General features: G+C 40.3%; 3 protein-coding genes across 3 annotated transcripts in view; all 3 read right to left on the bottom strand.

The window, feature by feature from the left end:
* Positions 1-11442, bottom strand: part of tbc1d1 (TBC1 (tre-2/USP6, BUB2, cdc16) domain family, member 1) — a gene marked incomplete in the record, with an annotated part of 45670 nt that extends 34228 nt beyond the window's left edge. Inside the window, 2 exon segments of the mRNA XM_035659797.1 lie at positions 10113-10762; positions 11310-11442. Coding sequence (XP_035515690.1) covers positions 10113-10721 — 609 coding nt within the window.
* Positions 11443-11902: 460 nt separating this feature from the next.
* Positions 11903-21464, bottom strand: pgm2 (phosphoglucomutase 2). The gene is made up of 13 exons (XM_035661009.1): positions 21262-21464; positions 19757-19924; positions 19338-19529; positions 18023-18106; positions 17480-17673; positions 17044-17233; positions 16861-16958; positions 16340-16520; positions 15584-15677; positions 14438-14567; positions 14151-14343; positions 13281-13414; positions 11903-12922 (listed from the first exon to the last, which is right to left on the bottom strand). The coding sequence occupies exons 1-13, from the start codon at positions 21334-21336 to the stop codon at positions 12820-12822; spliced, it is 1836 nt and encodes a 611-aa protein (XP_035516902.1). The 5' UTR covers positions 21337-21464; the 3' UTR covers positions 11903-12819.
* A 1851-nt stretch (positions 21465-23315) lies between these two features.
* zcchc7 (zinc finger, CCHC domain containing 7) overlaps positions 23316-27821 on the bottom strand; it is a 44224-nt gene continuing 39718 nt past the window's right edge. The window contains exons 8-10 of the mRNA XM_035660002.1: positions 26607-26702; positions 25803-25920; positions 23316-24988 (exon numbers count right to left, since the gene is read on the bottom strand). Of these exons, the coding sequence (XP_035515895.1) occupies positions 24366-24988; positions 25803-25920; positions 26607-26702 (837 nt within the window). The 3' untranslated portion in view covers positions 23316-24365. The remainder of the gene's footprint in view (positions 24989-25802; positions 25921-26606; positions 26703-27821) is intronic.

Here is a 27821-nt window from a genome sequence, read left to right as displayed (position 1 = left end):
GAATGCAGCCATTTATAATGTTATGAAAAAGATCTACAAAAATGACAGAAGTACAAGTCATTCTTCCTTAACGGGTACAACTAGAGAGAGAGGATGTGTAGGGTCTTTGTATATTAAGATAAAAGGTTGTGTTTAAAATTGTGAATGCAGGACTTTCAATAGTAAAGGAGCATTTTTATAGTGTGGTATTGCGACTATTACTTAATAAAAGGATGTGAATGCTTCTTCCACCACTGCAGCAGTTAGAGGATTACTCAGTTGTACGTACATTCCTGGGGGACCTGCCACACAGCATGACCTTCACAAACTCTCTATGTGCTAATGCTTTTGGTCTCGTGGTTTTCTGGGTTTTAGTTAGCAGGATATCTCAAGAACTTGCTGACAGCATTTATGGGATTTCTTTCCTTTCTCAATCATTTACGTATCTCATGATTGTCTGCAAATTAACTTAATTATTAAAATAACCAATATAAAAGAGGGGGCAGCCTTATACAAGTATGCAGTCTCTGAATGCTTTTTAGATTTAATTCAAAAGGTATTTTTTGTAACATGTTTCTGAAGACATTAAGTGACGTGTGTGTAAGCAACAAATGAGAAACTTGTTGTATAATGAGTGACCAAGGGGATGAAAAAAAAAACATTAAACCAAGAATTCCTTCTTATCCAGATGGCTGGTTAGTTGGTTGGCTGGATGGTTTGACTGACAACATGTACTAACTCCACGTGTGTGAAGTGTGCCTGTAAGTGTTTTTCAAATCTACAAAGAACTCTTCCAGGCCTCTGTGTATTTACATTCACGAAGGTACTGGTCTTACAGCCTCTAAAGTTATAAAGTATCTGAGTGTACCTCAGTGCTCTGCTTCCATAAACCGTCCATGGTTTGAAGATACGGACCTCGATCCCAAAGGACGACTTGGCACCAGACATAAACACACGGTCTGATTTACTGTTCTACTGGCTACTTTCCAAGAATAGTTACATACAACACAAACATCCAGATCATGTACCCAAACCGCGCTGATTGATATTTTTGATAGAATCAGAATGAAGATGTTAATTTACTCTTTATTCTGAGGAAAGAAAGAAAAAAACCTAAACAGCATGATTATATTTATATAAATTGAACATTTTAATTTTAAAAGTTGAACTAACTGACTAAATACAAACAAAGCAAGGCTATATTCCACTGTAAAGGTCAATATGCTGGTAACTTAAGGCCTTGTTCGAACAGAAAAACACAATGCACGATAAAGACAATAGGCACAGTGATAGTGGGAGAGAGACAGAGAGATCAGATCAGACGCAACGAAAAACTAGGCAGGAAAGCAGATTATTTTCCTGACCCATTCTCCCTCCCTGGTTACCAGGTGACCACTTTAATACTTCATGCTCTGCAATAAGAAAGGTGCATCATAGCACCCACTGGAGCTCTGTGATTTTCTTCTGTTAGAGTACATGGAGCTCAAAGGCATTTCACTTAAGCAATAAATGAGCCCGAAAAAAAAACAAAGCCACAAATTTAGCATATCACTGACAGCAGATGTTTTCGACTCTATCTTATTACATAACCCATGGCACCAAAAGTGCAATACTGAACCACAATTTCTGCATTACATTGCACAACTATTCTTTTATTTCCCACAAAGCTGATGACTTGAATGTCTGAGGAGGCCGATATCTAAAAAACTTTAAAAAACTGATAAGCCCATCACTGCTAATGTGTTCATTGTGTTTCCCAAACCTTCTTAATGCAGCAGGAATGCACCATTTCTTATTATTATCTTATTTATTATCTTCTTATTGAAAGGTTTGTTCTCCCCTTCTTTTCATCTAAATTGTATCTGTTTTATCTTTTACCCATTGACTCAGACACCTCTGTTTAACCTGCGCTTCATTTACGCACCGTCCCGACATCATCAGCATCATGACACCACGTTTATCACCCTCTTCCTTCTAGTGTCCTCTTGATTAAATCATCCTGGCATGAGAGTGGAGTCTGCGATCTATCCACGAACAACAGACCTCTCTCTGTTTTGCTTACCCCCCCTCCTCCTCCTCTATCTACCCCTTCCTCTTCCTTCTGCTTTCACTGCATTATGCTCCGAAACACTTGAACCAACAGACACATTCAGTCCTTGCATGTGCCTCTCCCTCACTCCTGTCTCTGTTGGACGGAGGAGGAGGTTTTGTTTTCTCGAATTTACTGCTCTAGCCTTTTCTCGCTCAACCTACCTGTCCCAGTTTCACTCCCGCCGCTTTGTTTATCCGATAAAGGCTCCTTAACTGCTTAGCCTAATGATGTGATAGTCTCTCCTGTTTTCTCATTCCCTCACTCCCTTCCTAAAGGCCTTTTCAACAGAAATCCCTGTCTGTATAAATACATTCAACACAAATCCACCGCGCGTTTAAGAACGTTTAAACTGAAAAGAAAGGAGGAAACCATGAGTGAATTCACTGATGAGTGAATCAACACAAAATGAATTGGCGACACTTCAGATAACTGCTAACTTGAGTAATTCCTAAAACACTATTTGTAACATTTGCTGGTGCCAGCTTGTTAAATATGGAAGCCTATATTTTAGAGGGATTTGGAGAAATTTCGAAGGCATCACCTGGGCTCTGAGAAAAAAAGAAAATGATCGCATATTCATCGATAATGAAAAGAATTGTTTGTTTTTTCCCCAGAAGTGACGGCTGTAGTCATGCTGTAGATCTCTCCAACCTTGATGACCGACGCATTTCTTTGTACATCATCATCATAAGTCATACAATCTTGGATTTCTTATTCTAATACTTCTCCTTTTTTAGACCCCTTCCTACAACTTCCTCCCTTTTTTAGGTTGCTTGTAAAAGGCTGAAACATCTGATTTAGAGTTGAGGATCAGGGGGATTGAAGGGGAGTGGAAAAAAGGGGTTTTCTCCTCAGAGTGCAGCCTAAGCTATAGACACACAGTATCTTGTTCAGTGAAACGTTTACACGGGGCTGATCGCACACAGGAAGGCAGTCGGGCGCAGCTTCGGGCTGTGATCCACACACTTGGCCTCTCACAGAAGAACAACATTGAAAAAGCATGGTGTCTCTCACCAAGTCAGAATTAAATAGAACTACTGTGGTACTGACCTCAAAAAGAAGGAAGTTACACAAGTCCCACCGGTGAAAGAGAAGCAGCAATTCAGCGCAATAAACAAAATAAACTCTCCGGTGTTTTTCAAAGAGAGCAAAGGAGGTCAAAGGTGAGGATGTCATATGAAGGGCTTAGTCGGACCACGTTATTGGTGAAACTCCTTAAGACTGTTGTACAACAAAAGCACTAATTATATTCTCTCTCTCCAACTTTCTCTACTCTTTGGCTACATTTTGTAAACTATCTCAGCTCAGGGACTCCAGTACAGGCAATGCGTCCCACAAAACAGCAGAAGGCTGACACGGCAGGCGGTTTGCCCTACAAATCTGACGAAAGATGAGGACAAAAACCCATCAATGCTTCTCCAATTCTCTACCCAAACATAAAGAAGTCCTAGATGTATCAACAGTATGTTCAAAAGTAACTTAGAATCTAGTTTTAAACCATATTAAATGATTTATTAATGAATAAGAGAGTAAAACAAGGACAAACCCAGAGGAAAATGACTCCCATACATTTTTAATCAAAATACTTTGTAGAAACAGTGTTAGTCAAATTTGCCACACAAGCCTAAATGGATATTTCACTTGTACAAGCCTGACTAGAGATGCCAGCAGGAAAATGTAAGAAATTACAGAGGAATGTTCCTGTAAACCCAGTGACACAGCATAGAGAATCAAAAACAACTATGGCGAGCCAGCGAAAAGTCCCACTTCTGCACTTCCCATGGTCATGTGCCTCGGCCTTGTTGTGCCCTGTTGTGCACAGCCAGAGCTCATAGACGTTCAAAGTCCAGGAGCCACACAACAGACGAGAAGCATCCCTAACAGAAAGCAAAGCACGAAAGAGAGAAAGGGGAAGATTTTGAAGGATGGGGGCAAGTCGTAGAGCAGGAAGAGTCACTGGGCGACCGAAAGGGTTAGCCACAGGGGAGGCCAACACAGTGACATCACTCTTTTAGGATTAAGGAGCCACTTCACAGCACAAAGACAAGCGAGGCCGAAATGATAAACTCATTCAAATGTGATAACGGGGACACAATGTAGGGGCTTGTTGTCAATGTGCTGAGTCAGAGTAAACTGTTGGCTAAGAATAAAGTAGGTCAGGAAGATTTCACAGACAATGTGCTCACCTCGTAATACTGAGAGAGGTTCAATGTTATAGGTGTAGCTCTAAGACTGACAGGATGACAGCACAAAGGGAAAAACTAACCGCTAGGCAAACAGACAAAAGGCCGACTGACAACTGACGGGGACAGACTTGTCAGTGATATAGAACCAGGAAGGTGCCTCCAGTTTACAGGCTTGTTTTTACTACAGCGCCAAGGAGTGTGTCACATGAAGAGGGAGGGGAAAGCATGTGAGAACGAGGGATTATAAGAAGAAGGTATGGCAGAAGAGGAAAAGGGGGGGATTCAAAACAAGTCTCTCTTGGACAGTTTGGGTAATCATTAACACCTAATCACTTTGTAAAAGTATGTTTTGGTTTTTAAATTCTGCCCTGGGTACTTTCCAACTTTTCCAACTCAGACGACGTCACATGTCGGCAGCTTTTTTTAAGAAGCGACATTTTTCATTCAAACAAAGTAGATATCACTCGTCAGCACCCCCCCACCTCCGACACGGTTCTCATCACAACCCTACAAACTGAAAGATAACATGTTCAAAGACCACCTACACGTGTCATGTTATACACTAGCTCACAATCTGTTCACCAAAAGCGCCCAGTCTCCCTGATACTGCAGTCCAAACGGTGGCATTGAGTCCCTTTAGGATGAGGCTTTAAGGTGACGTGCGTGTGAAACCGGCCGTTAGAGAGAGACGGCTGAAGTGATCGCTCCAGACAGACTCTGTGACTAATACGCCGTACAAAACGACTTGCCTCCAGTTCCAGGAGTGAAGTCCTGGCTCAGGCACAATGGCTCTGGAGGTGATATCGCCATGACTCACTCACTCGCTCACATAAACCTACATTCGGCTCGTGTTTACAACAGCTAAGCAGCCTGGATTTTCATGTACTCGGATTTATAAAGGGTCTGACAGCCAGTAAGCCCCTGTTCAACAGAAACAGCAGCTCCAGTCGAGGAAAAGGACATATTTAATAACTAGAATGATTATGTACTATTTCAAAAACCCTGTTGAGCAACACCTGAGCTAGGAGGAGAAGTAGAGAGCCTCCCCGGTATGATGCACTGGGCAGGTTTCTCTGGCAAAAATGATTAATCTGCAGATTATTTTCTCTTGATTATTAAACTAGAACTAACAAGAAAATAGTAGGGCCGCACAATTCATCAAAATTCAATATCAATATCGAAAATCGAAGCAATGCAAATGCTTTGATAAAGGTAAGATAATTAGTATTATGAATGAAGCACTGTAGAGGTCTACAAATCTTTTTCTCCAGATGTTAAAATGATCATTCCCACTAATTCCCACTTTTTCTTGCCATATCACGCAGCCCTAAATAACAGTGGACGTACTAACTCACAATGACAAAAGGAAGGTTATTTACTGTTACGGAAAACTAACAGGAAATATTCACATTTGGGAAAACTGTAACTCTTTTCGCCAAATGTATAATTACAGATTAATCTCCTGTTGATTGACTTATAAATTAATCAGATAATTGTTTATCTCTAATAGACTTTTCTGCTAAATTTATAACTAATAACAGTGAAGATGTGACAATATTGTTCCCACACACAAACACACTATGGTTTGCAGCAGAAGCACAATAATAAACCTTATTTACAGCACATGTGGTACTAAAATCAAATCCATAGATTTCAATACTATACTCTTAAAAACTGACACTTTTTCATCATTATCTAATATAAATACACTTTGTTTAGGTGCCTAAAGTACACGAGGACTGAAATCAAAGTGCTGTTAAGTGTAGAAACCTCAATATTTACCACCAGCACACTACCAGCACCCACTCAGTGATGACATTTTCCAGCCAGGAGTTTCTTGCCCAGTTATGGTAACGTTGTGGCCAAAAACACCACATCACATCCATCTTAAAGGACGAGGAATGATAAAGCTCACTGGTTATTTACAACCAAGCAAACAGTAAACACAAAAACAAGCGTGTGCGTCAGGTATTTAGCCAAATTAAAACCAGACAATGTCACAATGTAATGGTGAAAACTTAACTCTGCCTCAATAACGAGTAAAAAAACAGGTTAATAGACGCTGTAACCACTGCTCAGCTGTAGCTAACCCTAACCCACAGCTAACTTGTTGAACTTGACTAACAACAGGTTGCGATATTTAGGTTAAAGTGAGTGGTCGCCAACCTGCCCGGTTAACGTGAGCTAACTGTCCACTTAGCATGGCACCCACAACTAAACAAAAAGCCAGCACCGACACCGCGTTATTAAACTCTACTCACATCTTTCTGTTCTTGTTTGACGTTGAACAGGTTGAGTCGCTGGAGTCGTGCTTTCATCCCATCCGCCATAAACTTTACAAAAGCACGCACAAAAAAAAAAGATCCGAGTGGTTAACTTCTCGTTTCTGTCAGTGTGGGACACTTCAATATCATTTCGTTGGAAAGTTCATTTTTCCTCCCTGAAGCCGAGGATCCTGCGGTTGAGCGTCAGGTTGGCTAACGTAAAACGACAGCACACATTTCAAAGTAAGATCATTCCTATAATTCCTATGGATATCCCGCATGCGCTACACGTTCCCTGGCTTTTGTTTTGAAGGCGAACTGACCAACTTCCGATTTTATCCCATCTAATAGCGGTTAACTTGACGCAGCTGGATCCACCAATACGTTGAGAGAACAGGGTGGACACAGTTCCTGTCTCCGGGTCAGTCAAACTTTAGGCGGTAGACTTTTGGGTGTTTTTTTTTTTTTTTTTTACCGTTACATGATTCAGTGTCCATTATCTTGGTACGCACAATCTGAATATAAACAACATTTCCTGTCTGTAGGCAGAGCAGAGCCAATCAAGCAGGAATGAATGCCCCATGGGATGGACTGCAGCTGTGAGCCGGGAATGAATAGTGAACTTCATGGCCCAGAAGTTTTCAACAGTCTTTCAGCCTTTGGCCAACATTTGACACAGTTTTGTGTTAAGCTCCACAGCCTTTATTCTTTATTCTTAAATTTGGATCCACATTAGTGGTCGCTAGTCTTCCTGGGGTCCACAGAGATGAACCAACAGTAATAATTAAATAAAATACAAATAATTAAATACAGATAATTATGTAGTTAAACATCAGTTGACTGGGACTACAACAAACACAAATGAATTTATAAAAATGTTCACACAGAAACATTGTGAACTTTGTACACTTCAGTGGTGACACCCTGTGGTTGCTTTTTTTTTGCCACTCCAGGGGCAGCAGTGGAAAACCCCACAGACCCTCTAGGGCAGTTTCTGTCCCCTGACACAGGAGAGGAAGTTTGTCTTCATCTCTGAAGGGCTTAAATTATGTTAATATTTTCACCACAAACATTGTTTGTAACAGACTTCGGGAATCAAAATAACACTTGACGTTCACCCCCATATTTAGCATTTATAAGCTTTATACAAACAAATTGTTACAAATTGTGTTGTTGTTAAACAGACTCTAATGTTTTACACATATATTTTTATGTGTTCATTAGTTTACTGTATTTGTTGACAGTTATTACTTCTACTGTGAGGACATATTGTATTGACAGCTGTAAAGCTATAATATTGTTGTTGACAAATACATGAATATACACTTATATCTTCACCATTTATTACACGTTTATATGCTTATAAATGGTAAATGGTGGTGGGTTGAAGTAAAATGTTACAGGAATAACACAGAGCACAAATCCTCTCCTCCAGCTCTCTGCAGTGGTGGTTATCTGGTTTTTCCTGTGCACCACATGTGCGCTCCATACAATGTGCTACTTAACTGACTTAAAAGTACAGATTTTGCAAATAAAACTAATTAAATATAATTAAATGTTAAAATGGAAGTGTAATGTCTGGATATTACATTATTATTATTTTCAAGGTAGGTTTTTTCAGACGACAAACACCAGCTAAACTCCAGTAATGCTTTTGAAGTTGAGAACACCTTTGAACAATGATACAGCACATAGCATCATCACAGTCTACCACCACATCTACCACACACTGAACAAATACTACTGTATCTAAGTTCAGGCTGCACTGGCACATATTTCTACATTTTATCTTTCAGAAACTAGTTTTAGTAGATAAAAAATACACATTTAATATCACAAAGGGCTCATAATGTGCCTATTATAACACAGTGCAGAAAAATGTCACTTTTAACTATTAATTTTTACTTCTCCTGAATATCTACATGCTTGAACCATCACCTCCCCCACTTGAAAGTAACATTAATCGTGGGTGCAGAGTGTGATTTTGTGTGTGAGCGTGTGTGGTTTAGTGTTTCCTGTGTAAAATGTTTATAGATCTGACTGTGTGTGCGAGTGGTTTTGGTTCTGGCCAGTGATGTTCCCGATCCGAGTGCAACTCATGCACATTTATACTGAAGAAGAATTTAGCTCACAAAGTATAGAACAAGTATTACCCCAGCGTTGCACACATATTCAGTGAGCCTGTGTGTGTGTGTGTGCGTGTCTAAGCCCAGTGTGACAGAGCTAGAGCAACAGGTGGTTAGCCTGACATCACTATCACGTTCTTAAAAGGGCTGAAAAGAGAGAGAACAACAAGCACACACACACACACACATCACAACAGGCCCCGGGCCACAGGAAGTAGTTGCCATAGTAACATGGCTCTGCATCCTGCTTGGTTAATGTAAAGCAAGCTCATTTAACTCTCACTCAAGCAAGCAACAATTACCTGCACAGTCATCACAACACACGAACAGTGCATGTACAAGTTTGCAATGCAGGTGTGTGTATTTACACCACATACAGTAGATGCAGTGATTAATTTATATAGGTATATATATATAAATATATATACACACATTATATTTACAGTTCATCCTGCAGTTCATCCTGGGTGTTCATATATTTGAAACTTATGCAGGTATTTGTAATCTGAGCCTGTGTGCACGTGCCTTGTGAAGAGCAAGAAAAACAGTCCTAGATCAAGGTCAAGCTTGTATTTTGATGTCTTAATTTAATTTACCGTTAAGTGTCCTGCTTTGTCTCCATCTCTCTATTTTTGGCCAACTGTTTGAAGTATTCGGTATGTTGGGCATGAAGATTCTATCAAATGTCTCTGGCTTGACTCGGACACCAGCTGCAACTTCACAGTGCACAGAGGCTGTTGGCAGAGCACGCCATGTGGAGGAGAGTTGAAAGGATTAGAGATCAGGAGTGTGTCGGTCAGCAGAGTGTGTGAATTGTGTGTGGATTTTTATCTTTATTGGTGTTTATGTTGTTGAAGGGAGTGTGTACATGGACTCGCACTGTGCCAAAGCAGGGTCCACTTTCTCTTAGTGGGATGCTATAAAAAATACTGATGCGGTCAGACTGAATGCTCAGGCAGCTTTTTCGTCAATTAATATAAAGGGGATTGTTGCCGGGCTGATCCATGTTTCTCTTGTCAATCGAATCTGACATGCCAAATCTCTGTGAACCTTTATAGGCTGAGCTTGTGTTGTTTTGGCATATGTTGTCCTGAGTTATGAGACTGTTCCCCTTGATTTATGAAATCATTCTGCATTTATTTGAACGATGAATATGCTGTTGGAGAATAGAGAATTGAGCCTTTTTGAAGCTCTTTTAGTCGTCTGTTGCCTTACAGATTTGAATTTTTCATAGCTGATAAATCCTGCCAACTGGTAATCAACATTATATGACTCACAATTTTGAGTGATGAGGTCTGGAACAGAGTTTTTTCATAATGTGCACCTTATTAAAAAGGTTTGTAGCTGTGTGTTTCATCATCATCATTGTTTGTTACTTTGTATACACCTGTATATTGTGTCTACAGACTGAGACACTACTATTTATTTTCATATCATCTACATACACACAGACACACACACCTACCTTGGTGCTGTCCTGGCACTGGAAGACATAGCAGGCACAGTTTGGTGTGTCTCTGACCAGGCACCCGAAGCTGCTGGGCTCCTGGCTGTTGCGAATTAGCTTCGTAACCTGGTGGGGACGACATTCAAACAGCAGTGTGTGTGTCAGAGGGTCCCAGACAACTCCTTCTCCCAGTACGGACGCACATCGCACCCTTGATGTCGACACGCAAAGAAAAACTGTCTGATTACAGGTAGAAGGGTCCAGCTGTCCACCTCTGGACCCTCCACACCACCCAGCACCCAGTTCCTTCTCTGCAGGCTGAGCCCTGCTTATCTCAGCCACCACCCAGGGCAGCATGGCCATAGTGGTCAGGTGGTGGACTGGCAGAGAACCAATCAGTGTCAGTTTGTATCGTACCTCCTCATCTTCCTCTCCTTCTTCATCCACCTTTGCCCCCCACTTCCTAGCAGAAGTGAGTTTCTCAGGACGCGGTGTGGAAGAGGTGAGATGTGGAAGCGACGGACACGAGCGGTGGTTTGAAGTTAAACTAGGACGAGGTTTGTTTGAGCTTCCTGGCCTGGGGGTTTGATCTCTTCTGGGTTTCACTTCAAAGTAAAGTCCCTCCATGGCTGGTGTGGCCGGAGGAAGCTGTGTGCCTCTGCTTTTACCTGTAAAACATCAGGCAGAGAACAGAGATTTGAAAACGGAACATACCAATAGGAGAAAGGACAGCCACGGGCATGTGAAAGGTGCATTTATTGACATATAAGATTTTTGCAAGAGGAATCCTGGAGGCTGCTCCACTGTGTCACCTGTACAGAATCAGTGTTGCAGTGTAGTAGTCACAGGGTCATTTGGAGGGTACTACAAAATGACCACCTGGTGTTGTTTACCCTACCAGAAAGACATAGCTTGACTTTTACAGCCTCAAGGACACACAAACACATGACAGTTTAACTATGAGGATCATATTTTGCCAGTCGCGTGTGTGAGGCAGAGAGGGGAGATAGATGTCCAGCTGACCTCCCCTGCTCTACATAATCAACAACCGTCAACGACATTATAATCACCGGTAAAGAGCTGCGGCGTTACAGTTTGCGTGGAAAGAAATCATTAAAATCAGACGTGATGAAAAATGTTATGGCGATGAACGGATCACACCAGCTATTGAACCAAAACGTTCACGTCAAGTTACAAAAGCGGCTGCTTACGTACCTCACATTTGACCTTGCAATATAAATAAATCCTCAACTTAAAAGCAGCTGGGACAGTGCAGCGTACGATGTAGGTCGGTCTGCTGCACCAGAACAGCAACGGAAGTTAGAAGTGAGATTTTATTTCCGAGGAGGGCAGCCCCACGTGCCTTATTTTATCGGTTATGGCAATTTTACGCACGGAACAAGTCGTTTTTACGCACGAGGTTACGCAGACACCAAAGCGTGCATGGTTAATGTATGTTACAGTAGATCATTTTATAAGTTTAATGTTATTCCCCCTTTGCTCCTCATGACGGCACAGCCTCCTTACCTGTTCACTGTAATAGTCTTGTTAAGTGTCACCGAGGAAGCTTGTAGTAAATATCAGAAGGACTGCATACGTACACACGGACACTGAAAGGGAGAGCTACACACAGCCGGAGATGTCTCCAGTTTGAGTTAAATATAGAAGACAGGCAGACCCTACCTTCCTTCGTCTCTATACTCAGATGGGGCATGACAAGTGCATGCTGCATGCATGCACTGCCGGAGGATGCAGGAATATGTGTGTGTGTGTGTGTGTGTTTATTCATTTACATTTGTCTCCACATGCACTGTTAGAAAAGGTTTTTTATTGAGTATTTCAGCACAGTATTCTGGAATAGGAGGCACATAAGGAAATGTGAGCTGCTAATTACACAATTCCTGATCAGTCAGTTAAGATCACTTAAGATCACTTAATGATGGGAAGTAAAATGGTTGTCAAGAGTCCTTCTGATTGTTAACAACGGATAATGTCAAGTAATGAGCAGTGGGTGCGTTTGAAAACACCAGTTTACAATATCTCCACTTGGTGGTGCTCTACGCTTTTAAGCTTGGTCATTTTACAAACTAGCGACTCTGCAATGACAGGACCTGGCATTGATTTAAAACTTAAAAAATATATTCAGTAGTCACTTTCAATGTTATACCTCACCATTAACTAAGATATTACACATTCAAAGTTTAACAGCAGTTTACAACATCCATTAAAGTTAGTTAGTTTAAAGTTACATCAGTTCCAGCAGTTCTCATTTACACTCTTCATATCAGCAGCCTTGCAGTTGATGCTAAAGCAGCGTGGGGAATGCATAATTGTTACAAGTGAATATACAGCAATGTAAATGTCACCCTCACACAACAGGAAGGACTCTGGCTGTAGACCGGTGAACGTTTTACAGTTTTGGTTTATAATCTCCAGCACTGAGGTAAACTGAATCCAAAATGAAGCTAAGGCTAAAACGAAGTGAAAGCGGAGGTTTGATTTTGCATTAAAGCCCTGGAGATTATTCAAATAAAGACAGAGTCATTACCAAGTAACAGTATCTCTGGTTCAACTGGCAAAAAACAATGTGGTAAAATTATTGGTATATCAAAATGAAGCCTGTATTAAATCAAAAATCCTTTCTGTAGTAAGACATTATGTGAAATGCTGGTCGGAGATATTAGTCACAGCTGGTCCTGTATGTGATCGTATGGTCTCCTCAGTGCTACTCCGGCTTGGGCTGTAGCTTATTCTTCTCTGGTTCGAAGAAGTTTTCAACAATGGCATCAACCAGGTCATCCAGTTCCTTTTTCAGCTGCGTCACATCACTGTTAGAGAGCCAAGGAGTCGGAGAGGAAAACAAAAAATTACATCATTAAGTAACTGTGTTCAGGTAACTGGGGTTGACATTTACAGTTAAGATATTTAGAGCTAAAACAATTCATAGGAAAGAGAGCAAAAAGGTAACATGTCTTTGTTGCAGCTTCTCCAAGATGAGGGTATGCTGCTTTTCACTATATCATTGTACAGTGGATATCTTTGGGGGTTAGGTTTCAGACTGTTGGTCGGACTAAACCTGATACGCAAAGCCATTAACTTGGGTTTTAGTAAAAACAAAAGAGATTAATTAATAATGAAACCCTAATACATGTCTCACTTGCTGGCCTGGTCTATACAGTGACCTACCTATTACCAGGAGCTGCACAGAGTTCAGTGTAGTATTTGATTTTTGGCTCGGTGCCACTGGTCCTCATGGTGGCCACACCCCCGTTGGAGAAGGTGAAGGTGATCATCTGACTGGAACTGGAGGTTGGAAGAACCTGCAGAGAGTAGTGATGGATGAATAGGTGAACAAAACAAGATCTAAAAAGAACAAACAGCTGCAAACAGCAGGAATGGAGGAAAATGATCATTCATTTGGTGTTGTGTGTTGTTGTGCAATATCAGCTCTCTTTTAGCCCTGGTTTTGGTTTCTACCAAATCCAGAGGGAAATGACTTGCTGATAAATGCTCCACTATGTTCACAGCTAGTTGCTAACTTTGTCTGTCTGCTGTTTGCTGCTGGGCAGATAATGTAGAGTGGGTTTCTAGTTAGGGGAGCTGCAGATTCAGGTGAGAATTCTCTGTAGGTTCATCACTACAAGTGACCCCTTTCACACTGTCACAATGTTTTCACATTGCTTTAAATGCTTTAGAATAGAACAGAAGGGACAAATTAAATCATTAAAACAAGGAACTCAAAGGGTGAACCTGGGGCCTGTCATCAAAGCACGATCATTTGTCAATGTGACACTGTTATCATTTGTGATTCATGTAAACAGTGCTCACAAAGTGAAAACAGCCACTACTGCAACACTAAAGACTTTGTCACCTTTACACCCCCAGTACATTACAGCTATTACTTTCATTATTAAATACTACTGACAATATCAAGTCTCAAACTATGTTATTTTCATAGCTATGGGTTAAAACAGTTACAACAATTGACAAACAACAAACTAAATGCCAGAGGCTTGTTGGGCTCCCAACTATACTTGAGTCCATGTGTGCACTTACAGCCTTGTTATTGGGCTGGTTGCTGTCGTAGCCGGTGGTCAAGTCTCGTACAGCAGAGATGGAGAAGCTACCACATTCAGTGGGATATGAGTCCTTCTGACCACTGTAGTTGCGCAGGCGCTCGAACAAACGGCGGATCACATCCTGGTCATGGCAGATGAAATAGGAGTTCTTACTGATGTGGTAGCCATACCTGCCAATGGGGATCAGAGAGAGACTTAGAGTCTGTAGTTTATATAGAGTGTAATGTGTATATATATGTATATATGTATGTATGTATGTCTTACTCGTCATAGATGGCGGTGAGTTGTTGAGAAAGGATTGTTTTTTTCGTGGCCAGATAGGAAATCATCTCTCCTGCAATGGCTGCAGCACTCACTCCATCCTTGTCCAATACAGAGGGACTACACATATACCCTGCAACATAAACACACACACACACACACACACACACAGACACACACTTTCAGTTAATACCGGGTATGCGTAAATTCCTGCCGCTGTAGTCACTTGCTTCTTTTACTAACAGTACGTGCAAAGGCATGCGATTGCAATTACAGCATCATAATCTTGTTATATGGGAATGCTCTAAACTATGTGAGTGAACTTCTGTCATATTAACCATAAATGTCCTTTAACTAAGTGCATGGTCAAAACTTAAAATAACTAAAACCAAGGTCCTCAGTTGACCCGTCTGACATTTTCATGCTTTCTCTAATTTAAATGATTGATGTATTCATTTAATAAGTAACCAAGACAACATAACATGGTTAGAACACCAATGTAAATACACTGCAGCAGACAATTGCTGCTATATGCTTCGTCAGGCTGCTGAAGGAGGCCACAAAGGAAGCTTCTGAAGGAAGAAGAAGAGTGCTAGCTTTTGGTTTTGGAAAAAAGAAAACCAATACTGGCCCAAACAGGAGAAATTGTTAAAGGTTATACTGATTATACTAAAAGAAGACAACGTATTTATTGTTTTAAAGAAAGTTCACCATTCTGCATTCGAATTTAAAAGCGTTTTTTATGCATTATATTCTTCTTATGCTAAGAATTTCCTCCCATTTAATCACAATAACATCATTTACAGAGATCATACAGCTCTTATACAGGTAGGTAGTTCTCAAAGGGTCAGAACTGACTTCCATTCAAGCAAGGTTTCCCAGAAGCCCTCACTCCAGTTTAGATCTTGTGAGCTGGCGAAACAATTTCGATAACTTTCCAATTGTATGTTGCCCTCGACCTTCAACTGATCCCAGATAAATTTGCATCAGATGAATACTTTTAGGTAGATCAAATTAACTCGCTTCTGACATCGTGGAGATCATTATGTGAACAAACTCTTGTAATGTGATGCCCCAAAGAATTAATCAAGACCGAATTCCTATGATTATGCCCCACGATGACATTAGTGTGTGTGTGTGTGTGCATACCTATGGCCTCCTCAAAGGCAAACAGAACAGTCTTGCCCTGGTCCAAAAGGTCTTTGGCTCTGTTTCCCATCCACTTGAACCCTGTTAGCGTTTCCTGTTCAAACAGTGGTGACAGTGAGCGTGAAGGGTGGTTTGAATTAAGTCCAGCAACATCCTACTAATAATAGAGTGCATTTAACTGTACCATTAAAATCCATTAGCCACATTTTCTCCCCATTCCCCTTAAAGTACTCTTACTGAAAGCATTTAATGAGCCTTTATTGGAAATTGTCTTCTTGTAGCAGGAAACATGATAACGTTTGGATGCATTAGGCCATAAAATCGAGTGTCAGCTCGGATCTGCCCTTTTAAAGCTATAATATGTAGCATTAAAATGTCTACAAACACACTAGACTTGTGTTATATATATTTTTACGCTAAACATTTTAGATCTTTTTATTTTTATTTTTTATCATTTTAACCATATATTTTACTGTATGAAGGATTTTAGTCATCAGTGTCTGGATCCGAAGTTATCAGAGAAACAAGCTGAGCTAATGTTCAACTCCCATGACCGGACGTTACTTTACAACGCCCTCAAACCCCCTTAGCGGTAGAAATTACAATTCTAAATTGTACGTTTAAAAACAAACAAACAAAAGAGATTTGTTTGTTGTAAAAAACAAAACAAAACAAAGCCCAATGAGTTCAATCTTCCCAGCCCCCTATCCAGCGCATTAGTTTTATTTAGTATATTTTGTGTTAAGACTCTGTTACCTCAAAGTGGAAACCTTCCTTGAGAGCGATGGCACGCAGTATCTTAGATGAGACGGTGCTAGACAGCATGTAGAGGCTTTTCACAGCATCCTTGTCAGAGTTTTGCTGTTTCCAGCAGCGGAACATCCACCAGCCAAGCAACGCTCCCAACTCATTACCACTGAACACTCGCCACTGACCACTGACACACAGACAGAGAGGAGAGACAGAGGTTATGGGAGTCCAGTCTGTGATGTTCAGAACATTTCCACTGTCATAATAATGTCTAATAAGGGCCATAGCTGAAAGAGGAGTTAGTATTTTCTTAATTTAAATTACTGTATATGCTTGGCACTGTGGAGAAAGCTTTTAAACAGTAATTAGGTAACTATGTAGTTCATCTTTCTATGGCCCCTAAGGAAAACATGAAGACATATAACCGATTTTTCAACTCAAGATTGTTAACATGTTAAAGGATGGAATTAGCATTGTATTAATAAAACTATATTAAATAACTTTTATATATACACACACAAACAGACCTCTGCTGCTTCTCAGCAATGGCCAGCCGATCTGCATCAGGGTCATTCGCCAACACAACGGTGGCCCCCTCCCTCTCTGCCAGGGCGAACGACAGTGTCTGCAAAATACACACGCGCTACACCTTCAACCAAAACACACCATCTATTCTGCATATGACTGCATGTGACGTGTTCAGAACATACCAGGACTCCCTCTCCCTCCTCAGGATTGGGATATTTGACGGTGGGGAATTCAGGGTCTGGATCTTTCTGTTCCTCTACAGCATACGGAGGGTGAAGGTCAAAGGCCTTGAAAGCAGCCTGGACAAATGCGTGACCGACGCCGTGCACAGACGTATGCACAATTTTCACCTCTGAACTCTTGTTTATGTCCCTGTGAAAAAAAGAGTTGAGTTTCCATGCGTCCGTTTTTCTCTCATTTTGACTCATCTCAACAGTAGCGTTTGTTTGTGTCCTAGTATGGCCTACAGTGGCATCTTATGCATACATTTCAATTGTAAAATGAATGATTACAATCCTTAATGGAACAGAGTTTATGTTTTCCTATGTCATGTCTTTCTATGCCCCCAGGTGGTCTAAATGCTAAATGCGGCTCAACAGGTAGTTATATACGGAGCACCTGTGATGACAGTGTTTCTGGATGGCTTTGAAGTATTGTGCGTGGATGTCCTGGTAGGGATCTTTAAGCAAGGGGCTCTTCAGGGCCTCCTCTGTGTTCCAGGACTCAGGCCAGGGCTCCAGATTCTCCTCTATGGCGGTCGCAATACCTTTGTCATGAGGAGACACGATCTGGGCTCCGTTCTCCCAGTACACCTGAGTCACAGACAAAGCAGAAGAAAGATATGATGGCAGCTAAAACAATCACTTAGGGCTGTAACTATGTTTTATTCAATATTGAGAAAATAATCTCAAATGCCCATCACACTTTCCTAAGGCTGAATGTGATATATATTCAAATGTCTTGTTTTGTCAATATAAGATACATAAGACAAAGAAACCCAGGAAAAGTGAAGCTCAAACTATTTTTTTTCTGTTGATCAAGCAATTGTTTCATAAATCAAACTGTCAGTCAGATGTGTCATATGAACCAACAACCAATAACTAATTAAATAACAAACAAACAGATAATTAATTAAGTAAGTCAGTAAGTGAAAGGTGTTACCTTGTAGCCATTGTCCTGTTTAGGGTTGTGAGAGGCAGTCACCATGATACCAGCACACAGACCCAGGTGGGAAACCGTGAAAGGCTGCAGGGAGCAGGAGAGAGAAATATGTCACTTTTCTAATACAATTAAAGATCATACTCGACCAGTGGTTCACAACCAGGGGTATGGGTCCGCAGACTGATGTGTAACAATTTTGGGGGTCATTGACACCAAAAAGGTTGGGAACCACTGCACTACACCAAGTATGATATGCAGCATATTCCAAGCAAAAGACCTGAAGAACTTGATAGATGTCATTTCATTTATAATAAGAGACAAACAAATGTGTTTTTACTCTTCAAATAGAGGTGATTTCTAGTAATCACTTCTGAGAAATATCTATTGTTTAAGTGTATAGATCACTTCAGTCTATGAATATTAATTACTTTGAGGGACTCGGGTGAGTTTTATAACAAACAGCTCTCATATGTATTTTTTACCTTCTGTTAGTGGTAGCAAGGTCTGTGCTACCCACAGCAAAATATACTTATTTACTATAAACTTCTTGAAGCAGGACATTAATGGGGACATAAAATCAGTATACACTGATCGACTATTTTAAACTGTTCAAATGTGTTTCTGACGCAGGAAAAAGGCCAAATTGAAGCGTCTCAGTGTTTCCACAATTACAAAAAGCAATTGAGTAATGTAAAATGAGACTGATGAAAGAGGCCAACAGTAATCCTGACTGGCCTTAGATTGGATTTTTCATAGTTTATAGCTGAGAACCTGTGGGTCCTTCTGTGTTTAAAATAGCATCGATACCTAAAAAGTAAGTAAGTATTAATTCAGTATGAGGGTTATGTTGTACAGGAAGGGCAGGTATGTATCATTAAGTACCTGGTGTCAAGATAAAATATTTGTTTTGGCTGCAATACGAATATTTTGTATAGTTTTATGCTTAATTTCCATGTGTAGTATATGCACAAAGTCATGTGAATGAATGGTGCCTCTTCACAGGTTTTAAACTCAGTATAACCCGGTGGATCATATGTGCGTTATGCAATCTGTAGTATACGAAGGCTAAGTGTGCTTTTTGAATGGAATTTGCCCTGTAGCTTCTGTCCTACTGTCACCTGAAACCAGACAAACTGACCAAACTTAAGAATTGTATTTACAAATATATAAATGTGATATTAAGCCTGTTTAAAATGTTAAAGTAAGCAGTAAAATGATACTTCTGTTTTAAGGTATTACATCATCTGTAACTATGACTGCAATGTCAAAAAAAAAAAAACCCCAAATGAGGAAATTACGGCATTCAACTGATTACCACAAAGGGTGTAGGGGTGATGTCGGAGAAGAGGTGGACAGGGACTCCTCGGCTGATGAATACAGCAGCAGCCAGGTTGGAAAACCGCTTGCTGCTGCCCCCGCTGGGAGGGTGGGCCCGGGCATCGTAACCAATCACCACCCCTCGCTCCTTAAGGTTCCCAAACTTCTCCTCCAGGTAGCGACAGAAACCCTGTTGGGGGATAATGAGAGAAAAGTTGGAGAAGAGGAAGTGTTTAATGTGCAGCGAAGGACATTAAACAACGATGGGTAACAAGATGGTGGCATATCAGCTATGTACAGTAGTCGACCACGAGAGTCTGGACTGCTTCAAACAGAACAGGAATCAATATTGTGTATGCCTGGCTTTACATGTGACCTGATGCTTAATGTGCAGTAGCAGTTTATCTATTAACCAACCTGTGTGGTCTGGATGATAGTGAGGTCATTCATACAGGATATGCCGGGGCCCATGGCTGCTCTCAGACCTGCTGTACCAAACTCCATCCGGGAGGAGAAACATTTCTTCAGAGCCTCCACTGCTCCTTCTTTCACCATGTCCCGCACCATGGACGCTGTCTTGAGGTTCTGGGAAATAAAAACATGCCTTTATTTTGTTGTACACAGGAATAAATTCCACACTGATGGTCTACATAAAAAGAAAACCAGCAGCGGCTGACACATTTGAGCTGTTACTTAAAAAAAATGATCAAAATGTTTGGCGAGCACACCGAAAGTCCTTTGTCCTTTTAGCCCTAACGCAATTATCGTAAGACTAATGAACCAGGGTCCCTTTTCTAATGTGACCTGATTGGTGGCATCCCATGTCTCTTTAAGGCCATGAATGACTGTTTGTGTTGGTCAGATGGCCGGATGCCTGTTAGTGTGATTACACATCTGTCTCTGTGCTCTTTAACATCATGTGTCAGCTGAGCCTTTCCCTGTGAAATTACTAATGATCAGTATATCAGCCTGTCATGGAGTTTTTTTCATTTTCTTCCAAACGGTAACTACATGATGATGATACGTGATACTGATGGTTTAGGAGGTAATCATTTGTTTTAAAAGTCTGGTAGTGTCATTGGAAGTTTTTTTGGAAAGAACAATGTGATTCAAACTATTAGCTAAATACTGCTAAATCTTAAGCCAAGTAAACAATCATTCATTATCATGAAGATAAGATAAGATAAGATGTTCCTTTACTGATCCCCCGTAGGAGAACTTCAAATTAAACACGACAGCATACGGGAATGTAGTGCAAAAAGTACATTAGTGTACAAGTACAATAGAATGACAAAATTACAGTATTATTAAATATAATAGAAAATAGAAAAGACTATAATGAAAAATATATACACTATCTGCAATATGTAGTAAAATGACAAAAACTTAATACTTAACATTTAATTACTGGAGACTTTATCTTGTGCATATGTTGAGTTATGTCCTTGCTTATAGACTCATTTCTCATTTAACTTGTTTAACCAGACTAATAACTAACTAAAATCTAATTGACATTAATTACTTGATTGGAAAGGGATCAACTGTACACTGTCTCTATATATCCCACCCGACTACATAGTCCTTTCCACTATTTTTTACTATCTAATTATTAATAAATAAAGTTGAATTGATCTCTCACACACAGCAGCAGCTAAAGCCACCTTAGTGTCACTCACAGTGACAGTAAGTGGTGATTATATAACTTACTGCTGTTAGTGGTTACTACACAATATCCTCCCTAGTTGTCTTACTGTTATTAAACAATCCTACATTATTCCTACACACAGTTTACGCTACATATTCTGATATCCGTATGGCATCTTAATAAGTAACTATAATGAGTCACCTCTATAAGCTCCAGGTAAAACACATTTATCTGTCTCTACAACCACATTGAGTTAGCTCGCTAGCTGTCAGCTCACCTTGTCATACTGCAGCCACTGTCTGACAGCCTGGTCCAGCTTTGTGTCACCGGTTGAGGACGAACCGTTTTCCATTTCCCTTCTTGGTCCGAGTCAAGCTGCTGTCCAGCTCAATAACTTTGGTCATACGAGGTAAAACCAGCTCAAGCTCCGGAGTCGTTTCCAACACAGAGCTACAAACTCCCGACTGTGAACGTGACGGCGGGAGGCGGGGCCACGTAACGCGTCACGAGGTTCTCATTTGTTGCGTTCACGGGTTGCCGCAAATGTAGTAATTACTACACATGAGGGATTTACTGACTTACTGTTTCAACAAGTGGCAACCGCAACTGAAGGAGTGGAAATCTTTTAGTGTTATCTTTTAGTGGTACGTTTACTCAAGTGCTGTACTCACAGCAGTTTACTAGTACTTTAGGATGTCAATTTGATTTGCTATTCAATACTTCTACTCTACCATTTTACACATTATTGCATCTTAATAAATGTATATATGTTTTAGTTTTAACTACCCAACAGCATACGTCTGCACCGTTACCTATTACAACAATACAATTCTGATTACCGCAAGGCACAATTGATAAAGATAAATTATTTTTGATATATATTATAATATTACTCAGGAAAAGTGCTGAACTGTCTTATTAGTTTGTTTTTCTTACTTTAAAAAACATGAAGTACATTTTACTGATTATACTATTGTACTTTTACTAGGGTAAAGTTCTGAATGGAGGACTTTCACTTATATCCCTTGACTTGGTAAAATATCTGAGTACTTCTGCTACTGCTTACCTGTAACACAGAATAGGTCAACATGTAGTTAGTTGTATTTTGTAAACAAAACTCCCCATGCACTGCCAACAACAGTCAGGTGCTGGTAGATCACAGGACCATGTAGTAAGAAATCAGAATTAACCACCACACACTGGAGTGACTTCACTGTGATTTATTTACGAGCGAACACGTTTACTTTTAGTGCATGTTTAGCATTCTTATAAATGATTCATAGCCTACCGCTGTGTGTTTATATCTACAGATGAACTTACACATCAACCAGGGACAGTCTGAATGGTGACCAGTGGCTTATCTTTCACAGCAGCATTCAGACTGCAGCCAACAATAATTTGAAGGTTGCTTCTAATTGAGTTTTTAAAATTACGTTGGCATTGTCAGTACAGAACTCGCCCATATGTTACAATTTCTGTCAGTTCACACATTTATGAAGTTATTTATATCAACAGGGTGGCTCACTTGTGGCATCATCACATTATCTTTCTCAGTTCTAGTTAGGATGAAAGCAGTAATTATAAATGCTGCAAGACTGTTGTGTAGCTGATGATGCACTTAAAAGATGACTGATATTCCAATACTTTACAACTACACAGATATACCATCAGGTGGAAATAAAGACACTTATAGATTGGAACCAAGTTATTTTAATGAATCATCTTCATAAATTACATGTGTGATTATGGAACTGTTTAAAGTTACTGAATAAACCGATGTGAAGCACACAACTGATGATTCTTCTTCCTGAATCAGAGAAAAAGTCAGACAGTTTTATTCATCCTTCAGAGACTTCAGGCAACTAGTATTTATGTTTTTAAGGAACTGTCTCACACTCTTTCATGTTATGTTATTAAGTTTTCTTAATGTTATGACCATAACAAATAAGACCATGTACAATTCGAATAGTGGATGGTTAAAAGTTAATACTGTCAGGGCTGCATGTCAGAGAGACACTCTATCCAGACCAGAAAGGAACTGGGGAGGTGATGATCTGTAAATGTGTGTTTAGATGTGTAATAGATGTATTTACAGTATATTTAGATAATTTATAGAATGAGTGTTATAGAAATATGCCATCCCTTCAGCTCTAAATCAACAAAAAAGTAATTTCCATGAGTATTTTAAAAAAAAATGTGAAAACATCCAAATAAAATCTGCATTATGTTTCTGTTTGTCCATTGTACTTCGGTCCATCCATCACATGGAAACAGCAGCAATAACTTTATGTTCAGAGCAGAGGCACTAGGGAATTATCTTACTGTCCTTCAAAGAGCAGTCTGTGTTTATTTACCAATTTTGCAATTTGCAGAAACAAATGTGAACAAAGAAATGAAAGAATAGGATAGTAATGACATTCATAGTCCAATTGTATCCCCTTACTTAAGCAATCTACTGAAAACACTGTAGGTCGATGCAACTAAATTATTCCCTGTTTTACAGTTTCGTTGGTTAAACTGAAAAGGCAGTCAAACACAATAGACCCTTTTCATAGCAGACATTTTGACCTGTCACAGTAGTAAAAGCACAGGTGGAACTAATAACATTGAGTCAATATTAAAACAATAATCTTGAGCCCATATGAAGATTTTTCTTGCTGTAATCATCCCTCCTGTTCATACTGGAAACTAAGAGATCCCTTCCTAGAAAGCTTACAGTGTAGGTGATGGGGGACAATTTCTGCCGTCCTTCTTTATCTGAAGCTAATATGAGCCTTTAGAGGTCTGAGTTAGACAAATTAAGTAGATATCTTTCAAAGTCAGTCTTTTTAATAGAAAATCCCCTCATTTTACTTCCCTGCTGAGGTGCACTGGAAGGATTTGTACCAAAAATGTAGCAACTTTGACAGATATACACTATATTTCTTCAACCCAGACTGCTGAAGCTTCATAATACATTCAGATAAACATTTTTGTCTGAATTTGGTCTTCCATCACTTACACTGAAGGTGCATTAGAGAAGGATCGCTAAATGGCTAGTATACAAACAGTAATGATTACAGAAAGAAAAACCTTAAAAGTTCATATGGACATCTGACTGTTGATTTAGGACCGACTTGAACAATTGTGAACCTATCCGTTAACTATGGGTCCGTTCTGTGTCCCAGTCAACCAGGACCCTGAAACTGAAGCGGCTAAACTTTTCCTACTTGTTACGTGCCAAAACATTCTCCTGTGAAAAAGGTCTATGAACCAGTTACTTCCAACTGCACCTGAGTGAACAAGATGTCTGAGATATCCCTAAATGCCATGATGAACACGTACTATACTTTATGTACTGGTCATAGAAATCACAGCCGCTGACACTCACACAAACTGATACTATCTTTTGCGTTTCCTCTGTTTGATGATAAACAGGTTTTCATCTGTCGGGTACATTTGCTCAGCAAGTTTTTTGTCAGTACTCCTGCGGGGGCGATTTTTCTTCTTCTTCTTTCCTTTCTCTGCCTTTGACTCCGACCCCTGCATCTCTCCAGTTACAGTCCAACGGAGACGGCCTGGTCTGCCGTCTCTGTGTCCTTCTGGTGTCACTGAGGAGACTTGCTTCCCTTTCCTCATCCTCTTCTTTTTCTTCTTCATCATCTCTGTGTTCTCTCCTTTGCCTCTGCCTCTGGGAAAGTCATCTGCTTCATCCAAAATGAGTTTAGCTGGTGGGTCTCTCGACTTAGGTACCGGTCTCTTGGGTTTCCATGCTTTTACGTTGCTGGTGCTTTCCTGTTGTTTGTTCTTATTGTACTTAGTTTTGGGTGTTGGGGCCCTGTAGTCGTGGCTGTCGTTAAAAAATATGTGGGATGGATTGTGTCTGTGGTTGTTGGAGCTTTGGTGAGGTCTATGTTTAGGCTGGTGGTTGTTTTTGTGATGGCTGATTTTCTGTTTTTTCTTTGGTGGTCCTGGAGTGACAGGGGTCTCAGAGCTGGCAGGGAAAAGGCCTTTTTCCTTCAGTTCTGGGGAAAAAGGAAAGGAAAATGAATTACTGATTAATTTCTTAATTTCTCATGCAGGGATGTTACCACAGCACAGTGAGCACTAAGAGGTAAAGTCAGGTTGGACAAAAACTTTTAATAATGTTATACCTTTGCAACAAGCTTCATTAAACATAATAATGCCATAATGTGTTAACCAGAGTCATGCAGAACAGAGTAAGTTTTCACTGAAAGTGCCTGAGCTCTACCATATTATATATTGTATTTAGGTTTTTTCATTTATTATTTATTGGCCATATACAAATGTGTGAGTGAATTAAACAGTAAGAATTATGGCACATAATGTAATCTTTTGTTTTGTTTTAGAGCTTTACTTTTTCTTCTTTTCTCTCCTATTCAGCATCTCATGATGCCTCAGATTTTTCTTGTGACCTTTTGGAGAATTCAAACCCCCGAGTTGCACTAAAATATGTATATGAAGTAAAACCATCTTCACCTCAACCAGCAATGCTGCTTACACACAGAAGCATCAGTACTAACAATGTAATAATGTCATATAAAATAATATATCACTCACTGAAATACTTTTTCTGCATAACAAGCACTTTAACTAGTACATTTTAAAGTACATTTTGCTGGTACCTTTAGTTAAGTAGCATTTTAAATGCAGTAGTTTTACTTGTAATGCAGTATGATCACATTAATGTATTTGTACTTTTAGTTCAGTTAAAGAACTGAATACTTCCACAACTGCCCTGAACAAACAGCTTTACAGCTAAGAGGGAAGTGTAGGTTCTTTCATAATTAAGAACAGATGTTTGTTTGTGTGACTTACCTATAACTTTAAACTTTATCCTGTGCTTTCTGCGGTTGATGTCTCCCACAGTGTCGTAGTGGTTGATGAACGGGGTGGTGGGATACGTCACTTTGAACATTCTCTGCCGTGTACACGCCTGACAAACAAACAGAAATCACATACAAAACAGACACGAAAAGATTAATGATGTGTGGCAACAGATTACAACAAGAGTGCACTGAAACCTAAGGTGTAATAGATCATGTGTTTAAAAAAAACGTATTATTATTAATCTCTACATTAATTCTGTAGTGTGTAACAGCAACACAAATGGAGCTGACTTTATCTTGACATTTAAAAAAAATGTAATATAGTAGTTTTATTTTTTAATAGTTTATTTTGATGGCAAAAGGACAAAGGTCCATGACTGGAATAAACCAATACTCAGTGTGCTTGTTTTCAACATTTACTTTCACATTATTGAAGAAGTAATAATCTGACTGCATACTGAAACTCTGTAAATTGAACCTGATGAACAAACCTGAAGAAACTGGATACAAAACAAATCATTTGCTCCAAAAATCTCTCTTATCGCAAGCAATAAAAAAGGAAAACATTTGTGAAATCTCATGTGTGGTGAGATTTTAACTACTTCTGATTTGTAGTGCGAAAGTAAACAAACTTTTCAACCCATTTAATACTTTCCTAGAAATGTTTTATGCAAATCATTCTGGGATTTATTTTGGCTTAGAGACCAGAAAACAACAAACTGATGAACTATGATAAAATACCTACACATGTAATGTTAAACACAGTTAAATAAAAACCAGACACAGTACTCACATGGCCAAAGTGTCCCTTCTTGGAGCAATTGTAGCAGTAGGCAGGGGTTCGCCCATGGTCCTCTCCCCGCTGGATTACAGGTGTACCTTTCTTAGTCTAAGTACAGACAGAGAAAATGAAAGGAGCTTGTTACTAGAAAAGCAATTTTCTCACTATAAAGAATGAGTTTGTCTCCCATTCACCCTCTTCTTAGCCATCATTCCCATGCTCTCTATTGATACGAGCGGCTGTGTATTGTACGGTGAATATGGGTGCTGATATAAACCAGTGATTACCAGGGCTATAGTTAGAGGCCTGTAATGACCCTGTATGATAAGTAACCGTTTGTTTGTGTGTGTGTGTGTGTGTTGTGCCGGTGCTGTGTGTGTTGTGTGTGTTGTGTGTGTCGTGTGTGTGTGTGTGTCTTGGACACAGGGTCCCGTCCCCTATGGGCCAGTGTTCTGAAAGCCTTCCATGCTCCAGCGCCCACAGCAAATATACACTGATAAAGAGAGAGAGAGGAGACACAGGCACAGTGCATTTACTGCTAATGTTACACACACACTCACATCTAATGCCATTCTCTAAAGCACACACACACAGCTTCACACACCTTCACACTCATCTAAGGTGCCCCCTCCTTCCTCTCTCAACCCTGATTCCAAGATTACAAATGATTTCTGCCCCATGTCATTTCTTAAACATAGCTTAGCTAACCTCCCCTCCTTTTCTTCTCCTCTCCCTTCCTCCCGCTTCCCTCTCTCCACCGTACACACCCCGCCGTCCCCGCATCTACCCCTCACACTTGTTTTCCGCCCCCCCTCTCTCCCTCTCTCTTCTTTTCGTTGAGTTAGTTATTGCGGGCGAGAAAGGATGACAGTATGCTATTAGTGCCGTCGCGTACATTATCGGGGTCAGTGCCAGGCGGGGCTCCAGTCTCCTCACCAGAAGGCCAGGAGATCACGAGACCTTCTTGCTGAAGGCGCGCGCAGCAGCACACACGGAGAGAGAGACGCGCACACACACGCACACACACACACACACACACACACACACACTAAGGAGATCACAGTCCCTGTCTCAAACCCCCCACCCCCCGACCTCCACCCTTCCTACCCCTCTTCCCATTCATCTTTCATGTAAATTGGCTGTAGGTCTCCCCTCTGTCTCCCCCTCCCTGACCTTGGGCTTGTGTTATCTCCACATACTCTGATCCAGCACATAGACAGAATGAAT

This window comes from Morone saxatilis, unplaced genomic scaffold, assembly GCF_004916995.1.
Source record: "Morone saxatilis isolate NCDOM2014 unplaced genomic scaffold, NCSU_SB_2.0 Contig17, whole genome shotgun sequence".
Classification (NCBI taxonomy): Eukaryota; Metazoa; Chordata; class Actinopteri; family Moronidae; genus Morone; species Morone saxatilis.
This window is presented reverse-complemented; position numbering and strand designations above follow the sequence as displayed.

Excerpts from the sequence above, each read along its gene's own strand:
- pgm2 (XM_035661009.1), bottom strand. The coding sequence starts at position 21,336 with ATGGAAAACGGTTCGTCCTCAACCGGTGACACAAAGCTGGACCAGGCT. Across the intron at positions 19,530-19,756 it reads CTATCATCCAGACCACACAG|GGTTTCTGTCGCTACCTGGA; the intron begins GTTGGTTAATAG and ends ATCCCCCAACAG. Across the intron at positions 18,107-19,337 it reads TCACCCCTACACCCTTTGTG|CCTTTCACGGTTTCCCACCT; the intron begins GTAATCAGTTGA and ends TGCTCCCTGCAG.